Source organism: Canis aureus, chromosome X (assembly GCF_053574225.1).
Source record: "Canis aureus isolate CA01 chromosome X, VMU_Caureus_v.1.0, whole genome shotgun sequence".
Lineage (NCBI taxonomy): Eukaryota > Metazoa > Chordata > Mammalia > Carnivora > Canidae > Canis > Canis aureus.
This window is the reverse complement of record NC_135649.1, coordinates 17,479,135-17,506,579: the sequence shown is the minus strand read 5'-3', so window position 1 is coordinate 17,506,579 and position 27,445 is coordinate 17,479,135. Positions and strand designations below refer to the sequence as shown.

The window sequence follows — 27,445 nt, the reverse complement described above, 5'->3', positions numbered from 1 at the left end:
AACTGATGACTGATAAAGCAGAGGAGTCTGCTGTCGGGGCTCGAAGCCAAATGAAACGTCCTGGAAAATCCGTCGTTCCACCTCCATTTAAGAGAATACTGAGGATGACGCTGCTGTCAGAGAAAAAGGGAAGCGAGGGAGCATCCCACCCCAGGGGCTCAGCCATGTCCTTGGAAGATGGTGAGGATGCCTGTCGTCCCCTCCCCTTCCTTCCGGACCCAGGGGAGTTCTGTCCTAGCTCCTCTACACCATGGGAACACTTCCCATCAAGGTCACCAGCCCTGGGTGATGCTGCCATCAGTTTCTCAGCCCCACTGGACCAGGTGTTCATTGTGCCCTTCCTGGAAAGGTTCCTGGCTTCCCAAACTCCACAGTCTACATGTTTCCTTCTCCTTATTGAACATGCCTTTTCATTCTTCTTTGTGCTCTCTTTCTATCAAGACTCTTAATACTGTCATTACCCTTGATTCCCTTGTTACACTGCCCCTCATTCCATACTGCCTCCTCCCTCAGCCACATGCTCCACTAGCTTCTGAGCTTATGTCCTGCTTTCCCACTTGACCCTAGGAGCCCATCTGTTGCCATGTGACCAGAGTCACCATGTCCACGCAGAAATTAGATGATGACATGTGTATCCTTAGTCTGCAGTCAGCTCCCCCCCTGCACTCAAAACAGAATCTGAGGCCCCAACACCGGTCTGCATGCGCTGCAGGATCTGGACCTTCCATCCTTTCCTTTATTCACCTGTCCTCTCTGTGTCCTTCTTGCTGTTTCTCCCTCTGTCCTATGTTTCAGAACCCTGGCTCATCCCATCCTAGGGGCCCTGCATATCCCCCACTGCAGCTGGAAGTCCTGCCCTGCGTGTGCGTAGGTCGGCTATGTCTCCTGCTCCTGGCTCTGTCTAGGGGTCACCTCCTCAGAGTGCCCTGCCTGACCACGTGCTCATGGGGGCTTTCCCCTCCTGCTATCTGTCACATCTCTGCTTACTTACTCCCTGACAGAAACTCAAACTGTATTACTCCCTTTGCTCGCTTTATACCTACCACCTGACTTCCGCATGAGTCTATACATTCCAAAAAAGTTGGGTTTCTTCTTGTTCACTTGTTCTTCTATCTTGTTCACTGCTGATTGCCAGTTTTGGCTTGATGCTCGGCACACAGGAGGATGAAGAAATGAAGTAGAGGTGTTGCACTAGGTGTAGAAATCAATTGATCTCCTGAGACAGAAAAGAGAGATGAGGAGCATCATTTACTGCCTGGGATTTTTGGTGATATAGTGCCAATATCAGACATCCTGACATCGAGTGAGACATTCAGCTCTTTGCTTTGTTGAGGGAATCAAGCGGACATTACATCATGAGCGCCAGGGCTCTGTGAATGTTTCTTAATTGGTTATAGTGTTCCATTAGGTTCCTGTGTGTATGCACAGTGCCAAGAATATAAGAGGTTTCCTTGTTCTATTATTTTTCCTGAGGCAAATTTTCAAGTCTGATACGTCTATCTGTTATAGCATCGTCCTATGAAATGAAAACTTTAGAGACATGGAGCACGTGTGGGTTTGTTGAATTCCATGAGATTGCAGCTCCATATTGGACCTGGTTTCCAGATGCATCTGTCTTTCACAGTATCCATGGGGAGGGGAGGGAAAGTGGTCAAACTCCACTCATGGCTGCTTGTCAAAATCTGTTTCCTCCAGAACTTATGCATATGGCAGGAGATGGTATTCCACACAGTCCGTTGGATTCTTTGTCTCGTGACTTAACCAGTGACAGCAAGGGTGGCTTGCTTCACAAACCTGGTAGTATGCACTGGGTGGGAGGAATCATTACCAGTTGTCTCTCTGCAGATGACCCCAGGGTGAGAGCAATGTCTGTGTCAGAAGTTCTGCCAGATAAACTGCCAATGCCAATGGAAATCAATATTGAAATCAAAGAGCAATTAAAGAAGGAGATTCAACAGTTTGGAGGACATAAGTAGAATAAGAATTTCTCTCCATGAAAGCAGAGGAAATCTGCTTTCTCATCCTATGATTTAGACTACATTCAACTGACCTCTTGAGGCTCAACCTTTGCCAGAAATGGGTTTTCACAATTGGAATGGTTCCTCTTTATTTGGACTAAAGTGTCCCAGTAAACGTTTTGTTGTTGTTGTTCTGCATTCCTTAATTGGTTACTGGGTGTCAGAGTTCCATTGGTGGCTGTGTTCGGGTATATGGATGCAACCAACGAAAACCCACATGCTCTGTAACATTTTACCACTTGAACGATTCCTGAGATACCAGGATTGAGTTCTACATCCTCTTTGTACTTTGCAATGCTGAAGGTCTTTTTTTAAATATATATATATATATATTCAGAATATGAAAAAATCCTCAAATTGCTTGAAGGAGCGCAAGTTCCTCCAGAGCTGTGGAGAAAATATGTCGCGTATGCCATGAAGGAAGCAGCGAGGTGAGTGTAGGAGGAATTGTCCAGTGTATTTCCCAGCGGGCCCAGTATGGTGCTGGGTGAGGGGTGGGGTCGTGCCCACCTGGCATTTCTGAAACTCTGGTCCTCACTCAGAGTTCATGTTGTTTCCAGTTTTAGATTGATATTATCTGAGTCTCACTTTTTCTTCCAAGCTCCGTGGGTCTACTGTTCACACCAAAGTTGAGGTGGGCCTAGACCCATAACCGGTACTCCTTGTATTTGCTGGATTGTCCCTAACCTTGAAGATGTCCCTTACCTGTTCTCATGTAAATGGGATGGGACTTCTTGAATTTTCTACAGAGAGTTCTGCTTCATAGGTTCTTTGGGTTTCCCTTGGCTAACGATTTGTCTCTTTAATTTCAGATTTCAAAGACAAGACGTAATCAGTCACCTTGAGAAAGTACTCGACACACTTGAGTCAGACCACTTTCTCAACAAAGATATTCACACCCCAAATTTGAACTCCCCTCAAGGAAGTGATCAATGAGAAAGCAGGTCTGTCCTGGGATGCAACCAGATATTGTTGATGCTTCCTAGCGGGAGTTTGCTAAGAAAATTGCCTTCTTGTGGCTGAGAAAAAGCCTTGCAACTTGAACGTTAGAAGTTTCTGTTATTAAAACATGGGCTTTTGCCCTAAGTATTTAGTTTGGATGGGTTGTGGTTTATTTTTTTCCTTCTGAAGTGGGACAACACTATCAATTCATCAGATTATACTATATCCTGGCTCCTCAGCATGTCACAGGCCTGTAGCTGGTATTTATAATTGTCTTCTACATAAACGAGTTCCTTTCTTTTTTAAAGAGAGGGTGAGCATGAAGTGGCAGAAGGAGGAGAGAGATATTCTTAAGCAGATCCACATCTGGCACAGAGCCTGATGAGATGCTCAATGTTACAACCCTGATATCATGACCTGTGCTGAAGTCAAGAGTGGGCCACTTAAGTGACTTAAATACCCGGGCAACACCTTTTTTTTTTTTTTTTTAATAAATCTTACTTTTTAAGTAATGTCTACACTCAATGAGGGGCCTGAAGTCACAACCCAGAGATCCAGAGTCATGGTCTCCACTGTCTAGCCAGTCAGCTCCCTATGCACTCTCCGTTTCTTATTCATTTTGCATGACATAGCCTGTGAGCTGGTCATAGGGCTCGGCCTGAGCGGGTGATTCCCACCTTACTTACTATGGACCCACCATTAGATGTCCTGCCTGAACTGACTTGTAAAGTTCTCCTTTGACTTTAATAAAAATCACGAGAGTGCTGGGGAAAAGCCAAACCTTGGGGACATAATCCTCCTCACTGTCTTATGTAGTTGCAGTCCTATGTCCTTCCCCGTCAGGTTCCATCACCCAAAACTGTGCAGGAGCCCCATGTACACCTCATGATTGAGGGAGAGGATCCATCCAGCCTCACCCCTTGGTAGTGTCACTGTCATTAGATCACGGACAATCAGTGAATGACCCACCGCGAACTTCTTTCTGCCCCAGAGCCTGTAGCCTCTCCCAGGTGCTGTGCCATGACTGCCTCCTCTAGGCAGGACCAAGCCTGAGCAGAACATTTACAGAACACGGAAAATGTGTCAGGGTGAGCTTTGACTACCTACCTTCCTGCTCATCTCCACCCCACAGCTACCTTATGAGGCAGGGTCTAGATTTCCACTTAACACCTGAGAAAACCGAGTCTCCAGAGAGCATATCGTCCCTCTAGGTGGGACAGCTGGGCGGGACACGAAGCAGAGTTAATCCTGGGCTGATCTTCAGTCCATGGCTTGCACTCTTGAGAACCAAAGGAAACGATTCCTTACTAAATTGCATCCTACAGACTAAAAAGTGGGAGGACGTTGTCTTGCCAGGTGAAAATAGTTAATCTTAAAAATAAAACTCACTTATTTTGCCACCAAAATGCATTTATTTCGAAAAGCCGGGAATTTCAATCCGCGTGAGAAATCTGCAACAAAACCGTAGGCATGTCCATAGAATAAAGGAGAGAAAGGCTATTCTACAGAGGAGAGGAGGCAGTGGTCAACAAAAAGTCCACTGGCATAAACTGGGAAGTGAAAATAGAGCCACTTCTAGGGTGCTGAGCTGCGACTTTCCCTCATTGGCTGGGCTGTGACTGTCCCTCATTGGCTGGGCTGTGACTATCTCTTATTTGCTGGCATGGCTGTCACTCATTGCCTGACCTGTGACTGTCCCTCACTGGCTGAGCTGGGACTGTCTTTCTGGCCTGTTGCTGGGGCCAGTAGGAAAATCTTTCTTCCTTCCTCTTACTGAAATCGTAAAGCAGTAGCTGACATGTAGTGTGCATTTGCAAGTTTCCTCTCTTCCTGTTGGATTCACAATTGGCTAACAGATGGTAGGGTGTGAGATCTGCCCCTTCTGGCCTCTTGGCTCCAATTCAGGGAAGGTCCCTTTATTAATTTTCATAATGTGCATGGCAAGACCCCCTTAGTTTTCAACGTACATCTTGAGACTCCCTGTTCGAGGAGACCGGCACAGAAGGCCGAGTTCTCCTAGCAGAAATTTGTGCAGCATGGATTGGAACAAGGATGAAAGGATGGGCTTACTTCTGAGCACCTGCACTTAAAATAATAAAGTATCCTCTCAAGGGGAATGACTCAGAAAACCAGTTCATACTGACAGCAGAGAGTCTGCTGAAAGCTAAGGCCCACATCTCCTTTCGGGTGGTTTTTCTGCTCCCCGAGAGGATGTGGGCCTGTGGTGGAGCTTTTCTGTGCATTGAGTGTCCCTCTTGTGTGCCAGGTTCCCCAGAGTCTGGTCCGTAGAGTGGTCACACAGCACTAAGGAGCCCAGCAATCACTTCTCATCACCCTCAGCATGAACCAACAAGTTGTGGGGTGCCCCTGTGCCCAGGCCCTGAACACACTGGGAATGTCTGATCTCTTCCCATTCCTCCCTTGTATCCGTGAAGTACGGATTATTCAGTCCTTCTGTTGTGAAGAGATTCAGGCCAAGGACGTGAGGGAACAGGCAAGGTGGCCCTCTCAGGAAGTGCTAAGGCCAACTCTTACTGACTGGGGACAGGAAAGCAACCAGGCCTCTGGAGCCAGAGATTGTTTTAGGAGTCTTGAGGAGGAGGCAACCTTAACCCCGGGTGCTGACCTTCCTGCCCTGCTTCCATGACAACTTACCCTGATGGTTTGGGAAGGAGCTTTTACATAACGTGTAGATCATCTAAGAGGATCAAAAGTCAGGGTCCCACAGTCTTGTGCCCTTGGGTGTGCATTAGGTCTCTACTGATACCTGATGATTTTCTTCCCATAGGGATTCCATGCGTACATTATTCAATTCACGTAATCTCTAAAAGTGATGGTCAGAGAACCTCAAAGGAGGAATAGATTGATCGCCTTCTAGCAAACGTCTGTTATGTCGGCAGCAGTGGGCTGTCCAGACCTGTGTTTAAACTGTTTTAACCAGGATCTTGAACCATTCAGCCGGGAAGGACTTTGAAGTGCAATCATGGAAGGCGCAGTTGAAAAGAGCAGAGCATCTCTCCAAGCACTCTTGGGACCCCCCACATTTTCCCCTACCTCTCCCTCCATCCTTGTGATGTAGCCACACTGGGCTCTTGGCCCCCAGCTCATGGCAGCCTGAGACCATTTGTGTGCCTTTGTATCCGTTCCTCCTTTTGCCTCAACTCTGATTCCCTTGACTTGTCACCCTTCCCCTCTCTCCTTAATCCCACCTTCTCCTCAAAAGGCGCTGTGTCACCCCATCTAAAGTATGACCCTCAGTTTTACTTACCACATTTGAGTTGTCCATTTGCCATAGAAAGACGAATAATAAATGACTTGTCTCATACGTACAATTTAAGAAAGTAAACACATGAACAATGAAAAATAGGGACAAGCAAAAGAACAGACTCTTAACTACAGAGAAAGTGGTGGTTACCAGTGGGGAGGTGGGTGGAGGGATGGGTGAAATACGTGAAGCGGATTAAGATTCCACCTATCATGAGGAGCCCTGAGTAATATAAAGAATTGTTTAATCAGTATGTTGTACACCAAAACTATGTTAATTATGATGGAATTCACATAAGTACGTAAAAATATTTCAGAATTCAGATCAATGGAACTGTGAGAGAAGAAAAGAAATGGATATATTTTCACCCACTAGGTTTGGGGGAACTTTCAGGCACTGAGTTTGGGTGATTTTATCATGCAAAGTTGAAAACCAATACTCTCTGAATTTCCACCCGTGTCCTCATGTGCATTTCATGGAACCAGTTGGCCAGAGAAACCATCCGGGAGGCCTGTTTTGCAGGTAGTTTTCACAATATGCAGGCACTGGCTATATTAGTTTCCTTCCAGGACAAAAAGGAAAGCAGTGTAAATAATGTATAGTCGGATGCACAGTAGTCAAACTTCATTTAGAATGTAGCATATGTGAGCGGGCACTTCTGGGTTGTTGCAGGAAGGGCTTGTGAAAATCCAGTCAAGCATACAAGTAATGAGAACACGAGTAAATCCTGTCTACTCAATGGTTTATGAACTCTGCTAATTAAGCCAAGGCTGGCAACGATGGGAAGAGCGAACATCAAGGAAGATGGCTAGATCCCAGGAGGTACAGTGAGCTTTGGGCTGTTGTGATGAACGCTATTCCTAGGGCCCTCTCCTCAGCTCCATGGAGGCCCTGAAACCAATGACGTCACATCCACAGTAGCTCTGTACAACCACGACCTGTCAGCCACTGGAGGGTACCAAATGGATTGGAGCTGCCCAGCAATCTCTATTCCCAGACAATTGTCCCTAAGTGACATGCCTGGTGACTCCCTGGAAAGCACCACTCCTGGGGTTTGTCCATTAGTGAACAGTCTGAGAGTTTGTTCTGTGGGTACAGCCCTGTTCACCATCTTCAGGTGCCAGGCGGCACCCCTGTAGGGAGTGTTGAATAGAAGGGATGACGGTTTGTAATCTTGTCTTGATTTCACTTTATGTGCAATAAATACTTTGAATATTTCTCCCCCAAGAATAACGTGCAAAGCATATTTTGTAGACAATTTTTTCACCAAAACCTTTAATTTTTCCTAGTAATTATGATGAACAAATAATCTTCCTCTTTTTTTTTTTTCCGTTAAAACAGTGGGTCAATTTTTGGTATATCCAGTCAAGTGGAAATTCAACCCTTTGGCTGTTATGTAAAAAATGTTCTGGTTCCGGTAAATGTTTTTTCCTATGGCTTGTGTGACCGAGTTCTTCCTGCAGGGGGCGCCTGAGACGCGACTGGGAAGACTGGCTTCCAGGGTCAGGGCAGCTGGCACGGCAGGCTCCTGGGGAGGCAGGAGGCTCCTCCAGTACCAACCAGGCTGTGACACAGCTTCTCGGGGAACCGGGCTGTTGTGAGGCAGTGTGGTGAGCCGTTCCCCATGGCCTGCAGCTTCCCTCACACTCCTTGGGGCAGTAGCATAAATTTATTTTTTTATTGGGGTTCAGTTTGCCAACATACAGAATAACACCCAGTGCTCATCCCGTCAAGTGCCCCCCCTCAGTGCCCGTCACCCAGTCACCCCCACCCCCCGCCCACCTGCCTTTCCACCACCCCTAGTTCGTTTCCCAGAGTTAGGAGTCTCTCATGTTCTGTCTCCCTCTCTGATATTTCCCACTCATTTTCTCTCCTTTCCTTGGGGCAGTAGTAATACATCAGCGTCTTCTCCCATGGCAGCAATCTGTGCACAGCACTCCCAGACCCCCCAGGGGGCGTATTTCCAGGAACTCCCAGAGGGCGCATTCTAGAAAGTTCCACCCGAGAGGCGTTACTGCCGTTGTGTGAGGTGCTCGACGGGCTCCTGGAACGAGGTGAGGATTTTCCCACTGGGAGTGTGGATTCTTTTTCCCTGGGGGCTCTCTGTGCCCTGGATGTGCCTTTTCCTTGGCTGTGGTATGTTCCCGGGGGATCTACTTCAGCCTGTGGAGGCATTTGCTTGGTTGTGATCTGAACTCAGGGGGAGGCATGTTCTGGGCAGGTTATCTCCGCCATGTTGGAGAGGAGGCTGTTCCTTGGTTTTGTCTCCGAGTTCTGCGAGGGACTTTCTTTGTGGAACTCTCTCAGGACCCGTGTGGGGACGCGACTTTGGGTGATTATCTTAATCCTATACAGAGGCGGCGTTTGGTTCAGGGTTTCGGGGATTTGGGTTTTGGTGGCGAGGAGCAGGGCGGGGGCGGGGTGGCTGCCGCAGGGGTGGCTGCCGCAGGGGTGGCTGCCGCAAGGGAGGCCGGGAGGGTGAGTGGTGGGGAGTGTTTCCGGGGGATCCATTCAAGCTCTGTGAGGGGAATGTTTCCTGGGGTGCGTTACCCCAGCCCTTGGGTTCCTCTCCCTGAGGGCGTCTACCTCAGCCTGTGAGACACTCTCCTTGGTGCTTAGCTCAGAACCAGGGCGCTCTTTTCCTTGGGTGCTTGTGTCAGCCATGATGACGCTGGGCTTTTCTGGTGTTCGGCTGATCCCAGGTGAGGTCTCAGAGTCCCGTGTGACTTTCCAGGGTGCTTGGTCACCTCCTGTGGGGGTGCTGGTCCTTGGATGCTTTAAGACTGGAGGGAAATATCCCTGGGGGGCTCTGTCTGAGTCCTGGCAGGGAGAGAACTTCACCTTGGGTGCTTTGTCAGCACTGAGGCTTTGGGCTCTTTCTTGGTGCTCCCTCTGAGGTCTGGGGAGCTGAGACTCTTCCTGGGAAGGTCCATCTCTCCCCAGAAGAGTGGATGTGCCTTCAGTGCTGTCTCTCATCCCTTGGTGAGGAGGTTTCCTTCGGCGCTTCATCTCCCTTAGGTGGGGGGCGGGGCGCTACTCTTCCTTGGCTACTGTATCTCAGCCCTGGCTGGGGAGCATTTAGGGGGCTCTACCTTAGGGGCTGGATTCTCCCTGATGTGGTCTGTCCCAGTCTTTGGGGTGAGGTGTTCGTAAGGCGCTATAATGCACTTTTTTTTTTTTTTTTTTGGAGGCAGGTTGTTGTTACGTGGATGCTCTGTCTCAGCCTGTGGTTGAATACTTTTCCTTGATTTTTGTATCTCGGTCTTGCAGGGCTCTATCTAAGCCTTTCAATGACTTTGGGTATCAAGTGAGAATCTAGGGCTGACCATGTATGTGACTTTGTTGCATTATATAATCGCGAACATATGCTATAAAGGTAGTCTTTAATCTCGGCCACGCTGGTGGGTGTGCAGGGACCTCTCATGTTAAATGTGCATTTTGTTCTGGTTGATACGTTTACTGCCTATTGACCTATGTCTCTTTTGAAAAGCTGTTCCAGGACTTTTACCTACATTTTATTGAGATATTTGTATTATTAAAATCATCTCTAGCTCAACATATATTGATATTTACACATATTTAATATAAAATTTTGCATGTCATCAGCTGATCTGTTTTAACTTTATTGCTCTTTCCTATTTCTTTTTTTAAACGAGGGGGACTCTGGGCACTGTAGCTGGAGGATGGAGGCTGGGAGCAGCAGAGGCGGAGTGAGAAAGAGAATCTCATGTAGGTTACACACCCAGCGTGACTGCAACTTGGGGCTTGACCTCACTGCTCTGAGATCATGACCTGATCTGAAATCAAAAGTCAGATTTTTAAGAAACTGAGCCACTCAAGTACCTCATATCACTCGCTGTCACTCTCTCTTTTTATTTTAGGATTTTATTTATTTGTGAGAGATATCGCTGCATAGGCACGTGTGTGTGTGTGTGTGTGTGTGTGTGTGTGTGAGAGAGAGAGAGAGACAGAGAGATAGAGAGACAGAGAGAGATGGAGAGAGAGAGAGAGAGGGAGCATGAGTGGGGGAGAGGGACAGATGGGAACAGACTCCCCAATGAGCAGGGAGCCCAATGCTGATCACGTCAGGACCCTTAGATCATGACCTGAATGGAAGGCAGGCCCTTAACCAATTCAGGCACCCAGGCACTCCCCTATGTAACTCTCTTAATAGTGTCTCTTGATGAACAGAAATTCTCAGTTTAATTAGTCTAATCAATTTATTACTCAAAGTCAGTGCTTTTGTTCTTTTCAAAAGCTTTGCCTGCTTTAAGGACACAAAAGTAATATCCTAAGTTTCCTTCTAGATCATCTGTTCATCAGAGATCTATGTGATGTGGACAGGATGGAGGTTAGACGCAGTTCCCAGTAAGGAGCAGGTGGACTTAGTGAATGGAGCACAAAGTTTTACCAGCCCCATTGTCAGTAATCTAGGAATTTCTGTTTCCGGATTTATTTCTAGACTCTCTGTCCTGTCACACTGGTGAATCCATCCACTCTTGCTCCAATACCACAGATTTCTCATTGCTCCTCCTTTCCAGTAAGTCAGCTGTCTGCCCGTATTTGTCTTCCAACTCGGTACTTTTGCCAAAAGATGGTCTCAGCTATTCCAAACCCTTTGAATTCCATATACTATTTATTATCAGCGCCTGAATTTCCACCAATTATAACAGAGTGGATTTCTTTTTAATTTTAAATAAAATAAATTATTCTCATTTGGGGATGCCTGAGTGGCTCAGTGGTTGAGCGTCTGCCTTTGGCTCAGGTCGTGATCCCAATGTCCTGGGATTGAGTCCCACACTGGGCTCCCCACAGGGAGACTCCCTCTCCCTGTCCCTATGTCTCTGCCTCTGTGTGTCTGTCATGAATAAATACAATCTTTTAAAAAATGAAAATAGTAAAATTATTTACATTTTAAGTGATGCAGTAATTATTCTGGCAGTTGACAACAGTGAATTAGTATGAGTCTTCCAATCCACAAGATATGTATTTCTCTCCAAATACTGAATCCTTTGATTTCTGTAAGTTTTATGTTCAATGCTTCAGCCATACCTATTGTTAGGTTTACTCGATGGGTTTTGATGTTCTCTTATTTTTAATTTTTTTTTTATTTTTAAGTAATCTGTGCATCCAACTTGGGGCTCGAACTCACAACCACAAGATCAACAGTCCCACCATCCACCAACTGAGCCAGCAAGTGCCCTTGATATTCTTGGCACTGTTCTTATGGTATTTTAACTATCTTTTTCTAATTTATTTGTTATGACACAGAAATACAGGTGATTGGATTCTTCTCTAATGTCCAGTAACTTGACAATTATACACTCGTTAATTCTCAATACTTTACATCCTTTTGGATATTCTGTGTCAGAAATCATGTCAACTGTGAACAATGACAATATCACTTCTACTTTTCCAAAATTATAATTACCATGTTTACTGTCATTTTTTAGTTCCTGCAGTATGTTTTTTTCTAAATATTAATTTTTAGTTATTTATTTTTGGTTTTTGTTTTTGGTTTTTTATTTCCTGCAGTATGTTCTTGAATACACAGTGGACACCCTTGTCTTTTTTAAAGTCAAGAAAAAAAATGGATGGTTATGTCATCATTAAATACAGCAATATATTTGGTTGGTTGTCTATTTTTTGGCGGATAACCTTTCTTAAGTTAAAGAAAACAAAACAAAACAAAAAAAAGAAGGTTCCTTTTATCTGAAGTTGCTGATATTGTTTACCATGAGTAGGTACTACCTTCAACCTGGTTTTTCAACCTGTGACTTTTCCTGGTTTTTGCTGTTAATGTAGCACATTATACTGATGGATGTTCCAGGGGGAAACCAGTCTTGCCTTTCAGCAATAGACCCAGCAACCACCAACGCTTGGTTTTTTATGTCCTATTTAATTTCATTTGCTAACCATTTGTTTAGGAGTTGTGTGTCTAGATTCAGGAGAGAGATCTGGAACTTTCGTTTTCCTATCTTCCAATGTTTTTCTTAGATGCTTGGCAACAGGTTTATTTTTTATTTTATTTTTAAAAAATATTTTATTTATTTATTCGTGAAAGACACACACAGGGAGAGAGAGAGGCATAGACACAGGCAGAGGGAGAAGCAGGCTCCATGCAGGGAGCCTGACATGGGACTCGATCCCGGGTCTCCAGGATCTCGCCCTGGGCTGAAGGCGGCGCTAAACCGCCGAGCCACCTGGACTGCCCTGGCAACAGGTTTATACTGTCCTCATAAAATGAGAAGAGAACTCACACCCTTTCTTCTCTTTTCTGAAAGAGTTTGAGTTAGACTGGTATTATTTGCCCCCTGAATGTGTGAAGAACACCTCAGGAAAGCCTTCAGTATAGGAAGGATCTTCAGTTGGTGCTAAAAGTTGTATGACATACACTAGAGTTCAGGTTTTCTGTTTTTTCTTGGTGAGATTTGTTATGTTTCATTATTCCAGAAAAGCGTCTGTTTCATCTCAGATTCCAAATTTCCTATAACATCATTCTGGGTGTTCCTGCTGTCCTTCACAGAACTGTCTTCAGGAATGCAGGGCTCAGTCTCCTGCTTTGTTGCTAGTGTAGTTTATCTGTGGCTAAATTGTCCTTGATAAACATGCCGAGGATGGCGTGGGCTGATAGTCCTGTCAGCGACCAACTTTTACTTTTGTTGAAGGTCTTTATGATCATTTTCCTTTTCCCTGTCATTAACTTACGCTTTGCTTTGAGGAGCGGTCTTAGTGTGTTCCGTCTGCCATAGTAACATGCCACGAACTGGGAAGGTGACGAGGACAGACACGTCTTGGCCCCACCTCTGGAGGCCGGGAAGCCCAGGACCACCAGGGTACTGGCACCAGGGCGTTCTAGGCAAGGCCTGCTGCCTGGTTCAGAGCCTGGTGCCCTCTCTCTGCCCTCAGTGCTCAGAGGGTTCGGGGTCTCTCTGGAGCCTTCTTTCTGAGGCACTAAACTCATTTGGGGTCATGACCCTGTCCTGAAATCAGGACCTGTCAATGGTCCCTGATGCCTCCTAATACCAGCTTATTTGGGGCTTTGGATTTCAACACATGTTTGTGGGGACACACCATGTTCAGAACACAGTGTAGCTCTCGCTCTACTGTCCTGGGATTTTTTGTAGTCGTTTTGCATCTCCCTCCATGGACAGACCTCAGTATTTGCAGCCATTTTTATTTTCTTACAGAAGCATATAAAGCTATACATTTTCCTCTCTGTTTCTCCTTACCTGTGTCCCACAGATTCTGTCATGTGAGGCTTTCCTAGACAGACAAACAAAAAACAAATAGCAAGTATTGATTGAGAATCATGTTATCAAGTTTTGGAGGGCCTTTTTTGTATTGCTTAGAAGTACTAATTTGATTTCATTTTGTTTAGAGAACATATTCTGCTTGAAATTTAGGATTTGGTTTTGTTGTCACCTTTGCTAATGCTTGCATGCTTGAGAAGGATTTATGTTCTTTTTTTAAAAAAGATTTTATTTATTTATTCATGAGAGAGAGAGAAAGAGAGAGAGAGAGAGAGGAGAGAGGCAGAGGGAGAAGCAGGCCCATGAAGGAAGCCTGATGCGGGACTCGATCGTGGAACTCTGGGATCACGCCCTGAGCCAAAGGCAGACGCTCAGCCACCAAGCCATCCAGGCATCCCTAAGAATTTATGTTCTGATTGTTGAAAACAGGATTCTGTATATAAGGACGTGATCAAACCTATTGAGCGTGGTATCTTTCAATATGTGCATTTGGTATATGAGGCCTGAGTTAAGTAAGTTGTCACGTTCTGATTGATGCCCTGTAGAGCAAAATAATTGTTGCAGGTGGATATGGGAATGAAAGGATTCCATCACAGTACACCTTAGGACTTCTTCAGGAAGCCCAAGGGAGAGATGTGATCGCATTCTTCTGCTACACAGGACTGGAGTAGCATGCAAGTGAGGATCCCTAGCAGCCAAGTTGCGATCATGAGGAGGAGCTGGAATTGGGATGGAGTAGTTTCAAAAGAAGCAGAAGAGAACCCAGGGAATGGACCAGGCCCTTAGTTCTATTATTGTTACAGGATTCAGCCTCATTTGATGCAAATCTCCACTTAGCTGTCAGCATCTTCTATCATTTTAGCTAGAACAGGATAGTTTTCTGTTTCTGTGATTGAAAGCAACCTATGTAAAATAGTGTTCCCAGGCAAGTGAAATAGAAAACACACGATCCATTTGGAAATCAGCAGAAATTGTACCACCTGGCAGCAACCACCACTTTTCACATTTAGTATGATCAAAGCCTGGAGTCTCTTCATAAAAAGGCAATGTTTTTATTACATGTGGATCTTAGTGTGCAGAATGTCAGTATACCAAGGCCCTTCTAGGGTGCCCAGACTCCACTTGTCTATTCTGGAGAAAGTTCCATGTGCACTTGAGAAGAATGTGTATTCAGTTGCCTTTGGATGTAAAGTTGTAAATATCTGTGAAATCCATTTGATACAGCGTATCATTTAAAGCTCTTGTTTCTTTGGAGATGTTGTGCTTAGAAGATCCATGGATTGGGGATCCCTGGGTGGCGCAGCGGTTTGGCGCCTGCCTTTGGCCCAGGGCACGATCCTGGAGACCCGGGATCGAATCCCACATCGGGCTCCCGGTGCATGGAGCCTGCTTCTCCCTCTGCCTGTGTCTCTGCCTCTCTCTCTCTCTCTCTCTCTCTCTCTCTGTGACTATCATAAATAAATAAAAATTAAAAAAAAAAAAAAAAAAAAAAAAGAAGATCCATGGATTGTAGAAAGCGCTGCGTTCAAGTCTCCAAGTATAAGTGTATTATTATCTAAGTATGTCTTAACTTTGGTTATTAACTGATTGATATACTTGGCAGCTCTCACATTCGGGGCAGAAATATTGATGATTGTTAGGTCCTCTTATTGGATAGATCCTTTAAGAATGATATAGTGTCCATCTTTATCTCTCTTTTTTAGAAACTTTTTAAAAAAGATTTTATTTACTCAAGAGAGACAGACAGAGAGAGAGAGAGAGAGAGAGACAGAGACACAGGCAGAGGGAGAGGCAGGCTCCACACAGGGAGCTCGATGTGGGACTCGATCCCAAGTTTTCAGGATGATGCCCTGGACTGATGGCGGCACCAAACCGCTGAGCCACCCGGGCTGCCCCCTCTTCATCTCTTACTACAGTCTTTGGGATAAACATTAATTTATCTGATATAAGGATGGCTACCCCTGCTTTCTTTTGAGGACCATTTGAATGGTAAATGGTTCTCCAACCTTTTATTTTCAGGCTGTAGGTGTCCTTACGTCTAAAATGAGTCTCTTGGGGATCCCTGGGGGGCGCAGCGGTTTGGCGCCTGCTTTTGGCCCAGGGCGCGATCCTGGAGACCAGGGATCAAATCCCACGTCGGGCTCCCGGTGCGTGGAGCCTGCTTCTCCCTCTGCCTGTGTCTCTGCCTCTCTCTCTCTCTCTCTCTGTGTGTGTGTGTGACTATCATAAATAAATTTTAAAAAAATTTAAAATAAAATGAGTCTCTTGTAGACAGCAAATAGATGGGTATTGCCTTTTTATCCAGTCTGAAACCCTGCGCTTTTTGATGGGGTCATTAAGCCCATTTATGTTCAGAGTTACTATTGAAAGATATGAATTTAGTGTCATCATGATACCTATTCAGTCCCTGTTTTTGTGGGTTGTTTCCTTGGACTTCCTCTTTCTCTTAAAGAGTCCCCCTTAATATTTCTTGCAGAGCTGGTTTGGTGGTCACATATTCTTTCAGTTTCTGCCTATCTTGAAAGCTCTTTCTCTCTCTTTCTATTCTGAATGAGAGCCTTGCTGGATAAAGTATTCTTGGCTGCAGGTTCTTCTCCCTGACTATATCCTGCCAGCCCTCTCTGGCCTTCCAGTTCTCTGTGGAGAGCAATGCTGTTAACCTAATACTTCTCCCCATAAAGGTTAGGGATCTCTTGTCTCTTGCTGCTTTAAGGATCTTCTCTTTATCTTTGGAATTTGCAAGTTTCACTATTAAATGTCGAGGTGTTGAGTGGTTTTTATTAATTTTAGGGGGGATCTCTCTATTTCCTGGATCTGAATGCCTGTTTCCCTTCCAAAGTTAGGGAAGTTCTCAGCTATGATTTGTTCAAATACACTTTCTGGTCCTGTGTCCCTCTCGGGAACCGCAATTCAACGTAGATTTTTCCTTCTGAGGCTGTCCTTTATTTCCCTTAACCTATCCTCACGATCTTTTGATTGTTTGTCTCTTTTTTCCTCAGCTTCTTTCCTTGCCATCAACTTGTCTTCTATGGCACTCACTTGTTCTTCTACCTCGTTAACCCTCATCGTTAGGACCTCCAGTTTGGATTGCATCTCATTTAATTGATTTTTAATTTCAGCCTGATTAGATCTAAATTCTGCAGTCGTTAAGTCTCTTGAATCCTTTATGCTTTTTTCTAGAGCCGAAAGGAGATTTATAATTGTGTTTCTGAATTGGCTTTCTGACATTGAATTGTAACCCAAATTTTGTAACTCTGTGGGAGAGAGGACTGTTTCTGATTCTTTCTTTTGTGGTGAGTTTTTCCTTCTAGTCATTTTGCTCAGAACAGAGTGGCCAAAACCACGTTGTACTGGAAAAAGGAGAAAAATAGAGAAAAAAGGGGGGAGAACAAACAAAAAACAAAAAACGAGGGGGGTATCCTCTGATCCTCTGATTCTATATGCTGTAAATCCCTCGACTTCCCCTGGAACTTTCCAGCGCTGCTCGGTCAAGAACTTGCTCTTCTCCTGTCCTTCCAGCTGGTGTTTTGGGGGAGGGGCCTGCTGTGCTGATTCTCAGGTGTGTGCACGTGGGGGAGCTGCCCAGCCTCCTGCCAGGTGTAGGGTTCAGTGGGAGCTGTTTATCCTGTGAGGCCCCTACTCCTTGGCGGCCCTGCTCAGTCTCAGGCACAAGGTGATACCAGGAGGAGCAACAAAAGTGGCGACGGCCAGCTCTCCAGCCCTGGAGTCAGCTCCAGCAGTAACTACCACAGTCTCCCAGTCCACAGGGGCCTGGATGCTCCGGGGACAGGGGGCGCCAATCTGCACAGCTCAGGGCCACCCAGGGGCAGGAGCGTCCTTACTGCCCTGTGTCCTCCCGGCCTCCATCTGTCCCGGGGGAAGCGCCCGATCCTGGGCTGTGTCCCCCCGTGCCCTGGGCTCCAGGGCCTTTGCCGCTGGAATCGCGCTCCCAGGGCCGCACAGCCCCCACTGCGCGGAGCCGCCGCCTGAGCTGCTCCTGGGGTCCCGCAGCCCCCTTGGCACAGAGCCTCCGCCTGAGCTGCTCTCGTGGCTGCACGGCCCCCTCCGCGCAGAGCCGCTGCCCGAGCTGCCGCTTGGGCTCCTCCAGGGGCCCCGCCGGGCGTGCGCTCCAGCCCTTTCCGGTACTCGGCTGGCAGTGTGGGTGCTCTCCCCTGGGGCCCAGTTCCTCTGCTAGTGCCCCTGGGAGCCTGAGGGCTCCACTGCTCCTCCTGGGATCCTGCCCGAGTTCCCTGCGAGCGCCTTTCCATCCGGGAAGATTGGTAAAGCTCCTGCTTCTCCGGGACTGGGCTTTCCTGCCCCGGAGGCTCTTGCCGCCCAGCCTTAGCCCGGCTCCTCGTGGGGCCCCTCCCCCTTGGATGCTTTTTTATTCCTTTAATTTTTTCCGTCTTCCTACTTGATAGAAGGGCGAACTCTTCTCTCTGTAGCATTCCAGCTGTTCTCTCTTTAAATCTCAGGCCGAATTCGTAGGTTTTGAGGATGATTTGAAAGTTATGTAGGTAAGTTAGTCGGTGGGGACTGGTGACTTGGGGAATCCTACTCTTCCGCCGTCTTGCCCCGCCTCTCCCAGACTCCACTTGTGACTACACAGGAGAGTGCGGAGCAGCTGTGAGAGGGGAAAGAGCTCTTTCTGCCCTTCTTTCTGCAGGCGCTACCACGGAGGATGCCAGGCTGGCACCCCGAGAAACTAAAGGATGGGCAGCTTCTGTGCTCGACTGGACTCAACTGTGAGGCCTGGTCAGAATCCCATGCTGCTCACCCCTCACATGGTCACTTTAGTCCCATCCCAGATCCTCAACATCTCCAAATTAAATGCAATTAAAAATTTGCATATAAAGTGAATGCAATTGAAATTTCTCAGTTAAAATATTTCTAAGGTAGTTTGAAGGGCATGATAGTTCTCAGACAAATGGATTCACACTCAGCAACGTCACAAGACATTGGCAAAACAACAAACGAGTCGATTGTGGGCTGAGGGAAGTAGCAGCAAGCCCACTGGGATGCTTTTCCATTAGTCACTCCTGTTTTGTAGGTCCCTTGTGAATGTGGTGAACAAGCACTTGGAGCCTCAGTGTGCATTTCCGGGCCTGTTAGTCCTTCTTCTAGCCACTCTTAACAAGTCCTGCCCCTTCCTCATCTCGCTTTCATAAGATGGTCTTCTGCCCAGTAAAAGGATTTTGATGAAGGATGATCCTGCAGGCTGATGGCTGCTGAGCCAGGAGAGGGCTCCTGTCTGTAAGCCAGCCACCCACCATGGGAATCTTTGCGCTGGATGATCGCTCCTGACCCCCCCTAGAGCTCCCCTTCCTTAGTTCGTTTTTAATTTTTTTTAAACATTTTTTTAAAATTTATTTATGATAGTCATACAGAGAGAGAGAGAGAGAGAGGCAGAGACACAACAGGCAGAGGGAGAAGCAGGCTCCATGCACCGGGAGCCTGATGTGGGATTCGATCCCGGGTCTCCAGGATCGCGCCCTGGGCCAAAGGCAGGCGCCAAACCGCTGCGCCACCCAGGGATCCCCTCGTTTTTAATTTTTGCCAGAATTTTGTCTTTGTTGGAGGAGTTCCTGAGAAACTTGATCTCCCATTGACTCCAAGCTGCCCCAAATCACCAGAACCCCCTCACACGCCCCACCTCATTGAATGTAAGTTCTGCTCCACCCTAGGAACTGTGGCAAGTTCACAGCTTCAGAGTGAGTGTTGCTGGGCCCATATGGAAGGTGCCTGAAATGAACTCCGTATAGTTGTCTATACAAACTTTTTTTTTTTTCTGGCCAGCTCCGCGAAGATCTACTCATGCGGCTGCCCAAGACTAGCCTCATATATACGTTCTTTGTTTCTTAAACCTCCCAGGACCCATGTCGAGTGGTCTGCTGCTTTCCCTCGTCCCTCCTTGCCGCCCCCCCTTGTAACGGATGAGTGTCTGAATTCACCCAGAAGCTGCACAGTAATCTCCAGGGGTCAACCAGCCATGAGACTAGAGAAATGGATCTGGAGAAGGAGGCTCCATTGGGGAATTCCAGGCTTGGCCATTGCCCTCTGTGTGGGGAGGTGTGGAAGTCTGTCAGACGCCTGAAGACCACCCCACCCAGCCAAAGGCCAAGGCACACTTCCAGGTGTGGTTCATGTGGCTCTGGGATGCGTGGCGATGACTGCTAGACCAAGGGGCCCAGAATGTAAGCGCTGACAGGTGGTCTGAAATGCAGGGATGTTCCCTAGAGCCTGGACACTGGGATGCTGAGGGTGGATGATCAAGAATAAGTCCTCGTGAGGTCAGGGTATGTGGGGAGATATCTGGGTTTGTCTGCCAGGCTGTCTTTGCTGTCTTGCACACTCTGGCTCCTAAGGCACTAAGACTCCTGGCCAGGAGGAAGCTGATGCCCTACCAGAGCCCTAGCGCCTGCCCCTCCCATAGATCTGGCAGCTCGCATGAGTGGGCAGGAAGGTCACAGTGCAACACCAGGCAGAATGGTCCTAAACAACACAGGGACTATGTTAATGCAACAGCAGCCTGCCCTGTGCCTTCTGAACAGGGCCTCAGGCAACCTCCAGAGGAATCTGGCACCATCTGCCCGAGTTCTCACCTGATGTGGGGGTGGTAAGGGATACGTGGGCCCCCCCCATCCCAGTGAGGGCTCTCAATATGCCACCCTTTGTGTAGACAACATATCTGGCCTAATGGAAGCTTTCTCCTAATGAGCAAAACAGGCCGCCACCATTAGGGGATGGGAGAAGATTTCTGTGTAGACATACCCTTGTCAAATAGACAGGGATCTGGGTCATGTTTTAAGGGTCATGATATGAAAGACTGGGCAGAGAAACTTGACATGGTATGAAAGTTCCATGTCCCATTGAGCTGTGGGCAGCGGGATGGTAGAAGGGAAGAATGGGAAATTAAAACAGCAGATTAAATAGCCTACAGTAAATCCACCTTGTTCTGGTGGACTACAGTACTGTCCCAGCTATAATGTATTTGAATGACGAAGCAATAGAGCCTGTTTCTTACCCCATACCCTGGACTGGGGTCCCCTGAGAGACACTTAGCCTCATAAGGCTATGGAAGTCTCAGGAGACAGGCACAGCCTGACTCTCACAGTGGATCACTGTGCTCTGCTGCGCTCAGGACACTAAGCCCCATGGGTCCCGGGAGAGATGGGATCTTCTGGGATTTGCAAGGGGATCTCTGCAGGAAGAGTGTGTTTCCTCACAGCTGTGAGGGAGGGGAAAGGGTTCCATGCCCCCTGGGATCCCCCTCTTCTGCCGAGATGCACCATACCCAGTTGGAAGCCCACACTGTTGTTAGAGGGGAGCAGGTGGGGTCCTGCTCTGGCGGGTCCTGCTCCCAGTCCATCTCGTCTGGCCTGACTGCTGCCTTCCTTGCCCAGCATGTGTGGGAGGCATTATGAGGTCAGTTTCCTGATGCTGCCGCCACAGGAACATGTAGGGAGCAGGCCACAACTGGGATTCTTGCATAAGGGGACGGCCTTCCCATACAAACACTGTTTGTACCTGTTTTTCCAACCTTGGACTTCTGTGTAGCTCCTGTGGTGTCCCGTTACAGATTGGGCACCAGTTGCGAAGAACTTTCTTTTTTTTTTTTTTTTTTAATTTTTTTTTTTTTATTTATTTATGATAGTCACAGAGAGAGAGAGAGGCAGAGACACAGGCAGAGGGAGAAGCAGGCTCCATGCACCGGGAGCCCGATGTGGGAATCGATCCCGGGTCTCCAGGATCGCGCCCTGGGCCAAAGGCAGGCGCCAAACCGCTGCGCCACCCAGGGATCCCTGCGAAGAACTTTCTACGGGGGTGGGGGTGGGGCTACTCTTAGGCCCAGCAAAGGAAGCAATCCAACAGTTGGTGTAGCCAGAGAACCACCAGAGGATCTACCTGTATGCCCAAGGAACCCCAGGGCACATTGTGGCAGAGGGAAATGGGCATGATTATCATAGTCAGTCCTGAGGGATGGAGTGTCTGAGGAGCTCATGGAGGGGGCATGATTGCTGCTGGATGTGCACCTATGTGACTGAACGTAATTGAGGTCATATAATCCTGAAGGGTCTGGCAGGAGGGGTGGATTATCTGTTCCTCCTGACAGCCAAAGACAAGCCTCGCATGTAAATGTCTTCGCTTGTTACACCTGATATCTACCAATCTGGTTTAGTGGTCCTCTTCCTTCATCCTCTCTCTGCTCTTTGAGTAGGGGGCCAGTTTCTTACCTCACCCTGGGGAGTGTCCAGTGTTGCAAACCAGCGGGCCCTGTGGAAGATTAAGTGAGTCAGTACAAGGAAAACATTTAGCAGGCAATCTAGCTGGAAGGAAAAGTTCCATGAAAATCATTTCCCTCTTTTGCACTCCTGCTGAAGGGAAACTGTCCATGGTTCAGAAGAGGTATTGACCACAAATATTTGACAACATGCTGGGGCAAATGTGGGGGTTATCCTAGGGTGAGAAGACATTTCCAGTAATCTCTCATACCAATACGAAACCATTTGATCCATCAGCAACATTGACAAGTGCTCATCACATGGCTCCTAGTCTGATGTGTTTGAACTCCCTGCCATTGGAAGTGGGTGGATTAAAGAGTTCTCCTCTTACCCTCTACTAAGGGGAATTCTGTGAAGATTCAGACAATAGTGGTAATGTTCACTTAAATCAAGAAAGGAAATGAAGTGATTTCCCCTGAAAGGATTTTCACAGGATGGTTTGTACTTCCACCAAGTTGTAATCACGTGTCTATTCAATTCTTGCTGAGGCATACACATTCTGGAAGCAATCTGATTCATCATATGCATTGTTTGCCTTTGGACAACACCTGTATGTTAGCTTCTCCCATTTTTCACATGGACTGGATGGAAATTAGGCTGAGTTTCCTGAAAACAGATATTTGAGTGGGCATCATTGAAAAGTGTCCCCTATTAAACCTCATATAAATGACCCAGATGCATATGTATATACATGTGTAGAAAGCAGTTTTGGAATGCTTGCATTAATTTTCAAGTTTTTATTCCAACTCCAGTGAATTAAAATACAAAATTACTATTAGTTTCAGGGGTAGAATTCAGTGATTCTACACTGCCATGCATTATGTGGTGCTCATCACAACAACTGTCCTCTTTAGGCCCTGTCACACATTAGACCCGACCCCATGCCCATCTCCCCTCTACTAAACCTTGGTTTGGTCTCTGTAGTTAGGAGTCTTTTTGATGGTTTGCCTCACCTTTTCCCCCCACGTTCATCAGTTTTGTTTCTTTTTTTTTTGTATATTATTTTTATCAGAGTTCGATTTGCCAACGTATAGTATAACACCCAGTGCTCATCCCATCAAGGTCCCCCTCAGTGCCCGTCACCCAGTCACTCTGTCCCCCCACCCACCTCCTCTTCCACTACCCCTTGTTCATTTCCCAGAGTTAGGACAAACATTATATGGTTTCATTCATACGGGGAATATAAGAAATAGTGAAAGGGCTTAAAGGGGAAAGGAGAGAAAATGAGTGGGAAATATCAGAGAGGGTGACAGAACATGAGAGGCTCCTAAGTTAGTTTTGTTTCTTAAATTCCAAATATGAGTGAAATCATAGCCTATTTGCTTTTCTCTGTTTTATTTCAATTAGGACTATGCTCTTAGCTCCATCTAAGTAATTGCAAGATTTCATGGTTTTTGATGGCTGTGTAATATTCCATTGTATATACACCACCTGTTCTTTGTACACTTATCAGTCGATGGACATCTGTGCTCTTACCATAGTTTGGGTCTTGTAGCAAATGCTGCTATAAACATGCGCCCCTTCAAATCAGTAAGTTTGTATCCTTTGGGTAAGTACCTAGTAGGGAAATTGCTGGAACTTATCAATCTTTCCAGCAGTCGTTCTATTTTTAACTTGTTAAGGACCCTCCATACTGTGTAGGTAGTGTTGCGTTTTAGTCATTAATGGAACACGTTTCTTGATGCTCCTCAGGAAATGATGACTGATAAAGCAGAGGAGTCTGCTGTTGTGCCCCAAAGCCAAAAGAAACATCCTGGGAAACCCATCACTCCTCCTCCGTCTAAGAAAATGCAGAGGATGGCACTGCTGTCAGTGAAAGAGGAAGGAGAGGGAACATCCCACCCCGGAGGCTCAGCCATGACCTTGGAAGATGGTGAGGATGCCTGTCCTACCCTCCCGTTCCTGACCTCACTCACGGAAGCCCTGTCTCTGGGCCCTCCATGCCACGGGAGCATTTCCCATCAAGGTTACCAGCTCTGGCTGATGCTACCCTCAATTTCTTAGCCACACTGGATGTTCACTCTGTCCTTCCTAGAAACATTTCTGGCTTCCCTCCTCACCCTACTGCGTTCCTTCTTCTTGAATATGCCTTTTCATTCTTCCTTGTGCTCTTCTTTCTCCAGAGACTCTTAGTACTGTCATTGTTCCTGAGTCCCATCATTACACTGTGCCTCATTCCATGGTGCCTCCTGCCTCATTCACCTGCTCCCCTAGTTTCTGAGCTTACGTCCTGCTTTCCCACTTGACCCTGGGAGCTCATCTATTGCTGTGTGCCCAGAGTGACCATGTCCACAGAGTTATCAGTTCTTTTTTTTTTAATTTTTATTTATTTATGATAGTCAGAGAGAGAGAGAGAGAGAGAGAGAGAGAGGCAGAGACATAGGCAGAGGGAGAAGCAGGCTCCATGCACCGGAAGCCCGACGTGGGATTCGATCCCGGGTCTCCAGGATCGCGCCCTGGGCCAAAGGCAGGCGCCAAACCGCTGCGCCACCCAGGGATCCCGAGTTATCAGTTCTTGACACGTGCATCATTAGCGTCATCAACTCCACCCTCTATTATGCACAGATTCTGAGATCCAAATGCTGGTCTACACACACTACAGGACCTAGACCTGCCATCGTCTCCTACCATCAGCTATCCTCTCTGTGTCCTGCTTGCTAACCCTGTGTGTCCATTGCTACCCACCCCTGGTTTGTCCCACTCTAGGGGGCCTGCATGGCCCTCAGGGCCCCTGGAACTCCTGCTTTGTGTATGCACAGGCTGGCTCTGTCTCCTGCTCCTGCCTCTGCCCAGGCGTCACCTCCTCAGAGGGCCCTGGCTGACAACACACTCATGGATGCTTCCCCTTCTGCTGTCTGTAACATCCCTGCTTACTTACTTCCTGACACAAACTGTATTTTTTCCTTTGCTCATTTTATACCTACCACCAGGGTTATACATTCCAAAAGGGAAGGGTTTCTTCTGTCTTGTTCACTGCTGATCCCCAGTGTTGGCTTGATGCTTGGCAAGAGGAAGATGATTGAATGAAGTAGACCCATCACACTTGGAGTACAGCAAATTAAATTTCTGTGATGGAAAGGACTGAAGAGGATTGTCATTTACTAGCTGGGATTTTTGGTGATGGAGTTCCAATTGAGGCATTCTGTTACCAAGGGACACATTCAGCTTTTCCACTTGTTGAGGGCATCAAGGGGACATTAATTGAAGGGTGCCACGGCTCTGTGAAGGGTTTTTAATTGGTTATCGTGTCCAAGTAGGTTTCTATATGTACACACAGTTCAGGAATATAAGAGGCTTCTTTATTGCATTATTTTTCTTGAGGTCCAATTTTTAGGTCCGATCCATCTATCTGGTATCGCCTTCTGCTATGAAATGAAAACTTTAGAGACACGGAGCATGTGGATGATGTCTGTGTGGGGTTGTTGAAATGCTCATGATTGCAGCTCCACATTCAATCTGGTTTCCAGATGCACCTGTCTTTCATAGTACCCATGGGGAGGGGACGAGAAGTGGTCAAACCCCACTCCCCATCCCCAATGGACTCTTATCAAAATCTGTTCCTCCAGAGCTTATGAATATGTCAGGAGATGGCATTCCACACGGTCACTTGGATTCTTTGTCTCATGACTTAAGTGCCATCAGCAAGGGTGGGTTGCTTCACAAACCTGGTAGTAATGCACTGGTAAGAATAATCATTACCAGCTGTCTCTCTGCAGTTGACCCCAAGGTCACGGCAATGTCTGTGTCGGGAGATGTGCCAGATAAACTGCCAATACCAATAGTGATCAATATGGAAGTCAAAGAGCAGTTGAAGAAGGAAATTCGAGAGTTTGGAGGACGTAAGTAAAAAGAATTTCTCTCCATGAAACCAGAGCAAGTCTTTCTCATTCTTTGAGTTAGACTAGATCCAACCGACTTGTTGAGGCTCATCCTTTACCAGAATTGAGTTTTCACAATTAGAATAGTTCCTCATTACCTCATTATTTGAACAGAAATGTGCTAGTAAACTTTTTTTTTTTTTAGTCCTTTGTATTCCTTAATTGCTTATTGTTTCTGAGAGCTCCATTGGTGGCTGTGTTTGAATGTCTGTATGTAAGCATGGAAAGCTCACATGCTCTAACATTCTAGCTCTTGAATGATTGCTGAGACATCAAGTTTTTGTTATACATCCTCTTTGTTCTTTACACGTACTGAAGGTTTTTTTTTTTTCTAAACATGTTCAGAATATGAAAAAATCCTCAAATTGCTTGAAGGAGTACAAGGACCTCCAGAACTGCAGAGAAAGTTTGTGATATATGCCATGAAGCAAGCAGCAAAGTGAGTGTAGGAAGAATTGTCTAGTGTGTTTCTCAGGGGGCCCAGTGGGTTGCTTGGGGAGAGGTGGTATTGGGCCCTGCTGGAATTTCTCAAACCCTGGTCCTCACTCAGAGTTCATATTGTCTCCAGTTTAGAGTGATATCATCTGAATCTCACTGGTTCCTTTAAGCTCCAGGAACCTACTGTTCACACCTGAGTTTGAGGAGGACATTCATTGACCCTGAACTGTCACTCTTTGCATTTGCTGGATTGTCCCTTATCTTGCAAATATGTTTTTTGTTCTCATGCAAATGTTACTCCTCCTTGCATTTTCTACAGAGAATATTGCTTTATAGGTTCTTTAGGTATCTTTTGGTTAATGATGTCTCTCTTTATTTTCAGAGTCCAAAGACAAGACCTAATCGGTCACCTTCAGGAGGTACTAGACAAACTAGAATTGGACCACTTTCTCAAGAAAGATACTCACACCCACAACTTATAAACTTATTATGGAAATGATCAATGAGAAAGCAGAACCAGGTGGCTGTCCTGGATGCAATTTGATATTGTTGACGCCTCCTGGCATGAGTTCACTCTGAAAATTGTTTTCTTGAGGCTAAGCAAAAGCATTGCAACTTGAATGTTATAAGTTTCTGTTATTAAAACCTGGGCTTTTGCCCTAAGTATTTAGTTTGAATGAATTTTTTGTTTTCCTTCTGAGGTGGGGCAACACTATTTAGTCATCAGGTTACAGTAAATCCTAGCTCCTCAGCTGATCACAAGCCTTTAGCCTGTATTTATAATTGTCTTCTACACCAGCCAGTTCCTTTATTTTTATGAGAGGGAGAGCATGAAGTGGCAGAAGGAGGAGAGTGAGATTCTTAAGCAGGTTCCACATCTGGCACAGAGCCTGATGAGATGCTCAATGTTACAACCCTGGTATCATGACTTATGCTGAAATCAAGAGTGAGTCACTTAACTGACTTAAAAACCTGGGCAACTCCTTTTTTAAAATTTTATTTTTTAAGTAATGTCTGCACTCTGAGGGGCCTGAACTCACAACCCGGAGATCCAGAGTCATTGCCTCCACTGTCTCAGCCAGTCAGCACCCTATACATTCTCCATTCTTGTTGATTTGTATGAGACATCCTCTCAGGTCCTTATAGGGCTCGGTCTGAGGGCATGACTCCCACCTTACTTACCATGGGCCCACCATTAGATGTCCTGCCTGAAGTGACTTGTAATGTTTTCCTTTGACTTTAATGAAAATCATGAGAGTGCCGAGAATAAGCCAAACCTCATGGACACAGTCCTCCACATTGTCTCATGTAGTTACAACCCTGTGTCCTTCCCAGTCAGTTTCCATATCCCCACACTGTGCCAGAGCCC

General features: G+C 46.5%; 1 protein-coding gene and 1 long non-coding RNA gene across 7 annotated transcripts; both read left to right on the top strand.

The window, feature by feature from the left end:
- The first annotated feature begins 2 nt into the window (after positions 1–2).
- On the top strand, positions 3–3,111 carry LOC144307896 (uncharacterized). Its single transcript, XR_013374571.1, has 2 exons — positions 3–2,449; positions 2,831–3,111. It is a non-coding gene; the product is annotated as an uncharacterized LOC144307896 (long non-coding RNA).
- A 4,591-nt stretch (positions 3,112–7,702) lies between these two features.
- On the top strand, positions 7,703–26,757 carry LOC144307884 (cancer/testis antigen family 45 member A8-like). 6 transcript variants are annotated; one of them, XM_077887951.1, is made up of 6 exons: positions 7,703–7,835; positions 8,146–8,279; positions 23,453–23,633; positions 25,477–25,599; positions 25,984–26,077; positions 26,459–26,757. In XM_077887951.1, exons 3-6 carry the CDS (start codon positions 23,456–23,458, stop codon positions 26,556–26,558), a joined length of 495 nt encoding a protein of 164 aa, XP_077744077.1. In that variant the 5' UTR covers positions 7,703–7,835; positions 8,146–8,279; positions 23,453–23,455; the 3' UTR covers positions 26,559–26,757. The 6 variants fall into 6 exon arrangements, with proteins under 6 accessions (XP_077744077.1, XP_077744074.1, XP_077744076.1 ...); XM_077887948.1 differs by having other exon boundaries at positions 7,707–7,835; positions 8,114–8,279; XM_077887950.1 differs by having other exon boundaries at positions 7,713–7,835; positions 8,117–8,279.
- Positions 26,758–27,445: the final 688 nt, after the last annotated feature.

Excerpts from the sequence above, each read along its gene's own strand:
- LOC144307884 (XM_077887947.1), top strand. The coding sequence starts at position 8,459 with ATGTTGGAGAGGAGGCTGTTCCTTGGTTTTGTCTCCGAGTTCTGCGAG. Across the intron at positions 8,558-23,452 it reads GTGTGGGGACGCGACTTTGG|GAAATGATGACTGATAAAGC; the intron begins GTGATTATCTTA and ends GATGCTCCTCAG. Across the intron at positions 25,600-25,983 it reads AATTCGAGAGTTTGGAGGAC|AATATGAAAAAATCCTCAAA; the intron begins GTAAGTAAAAAG and ends AAACATGTTCAG.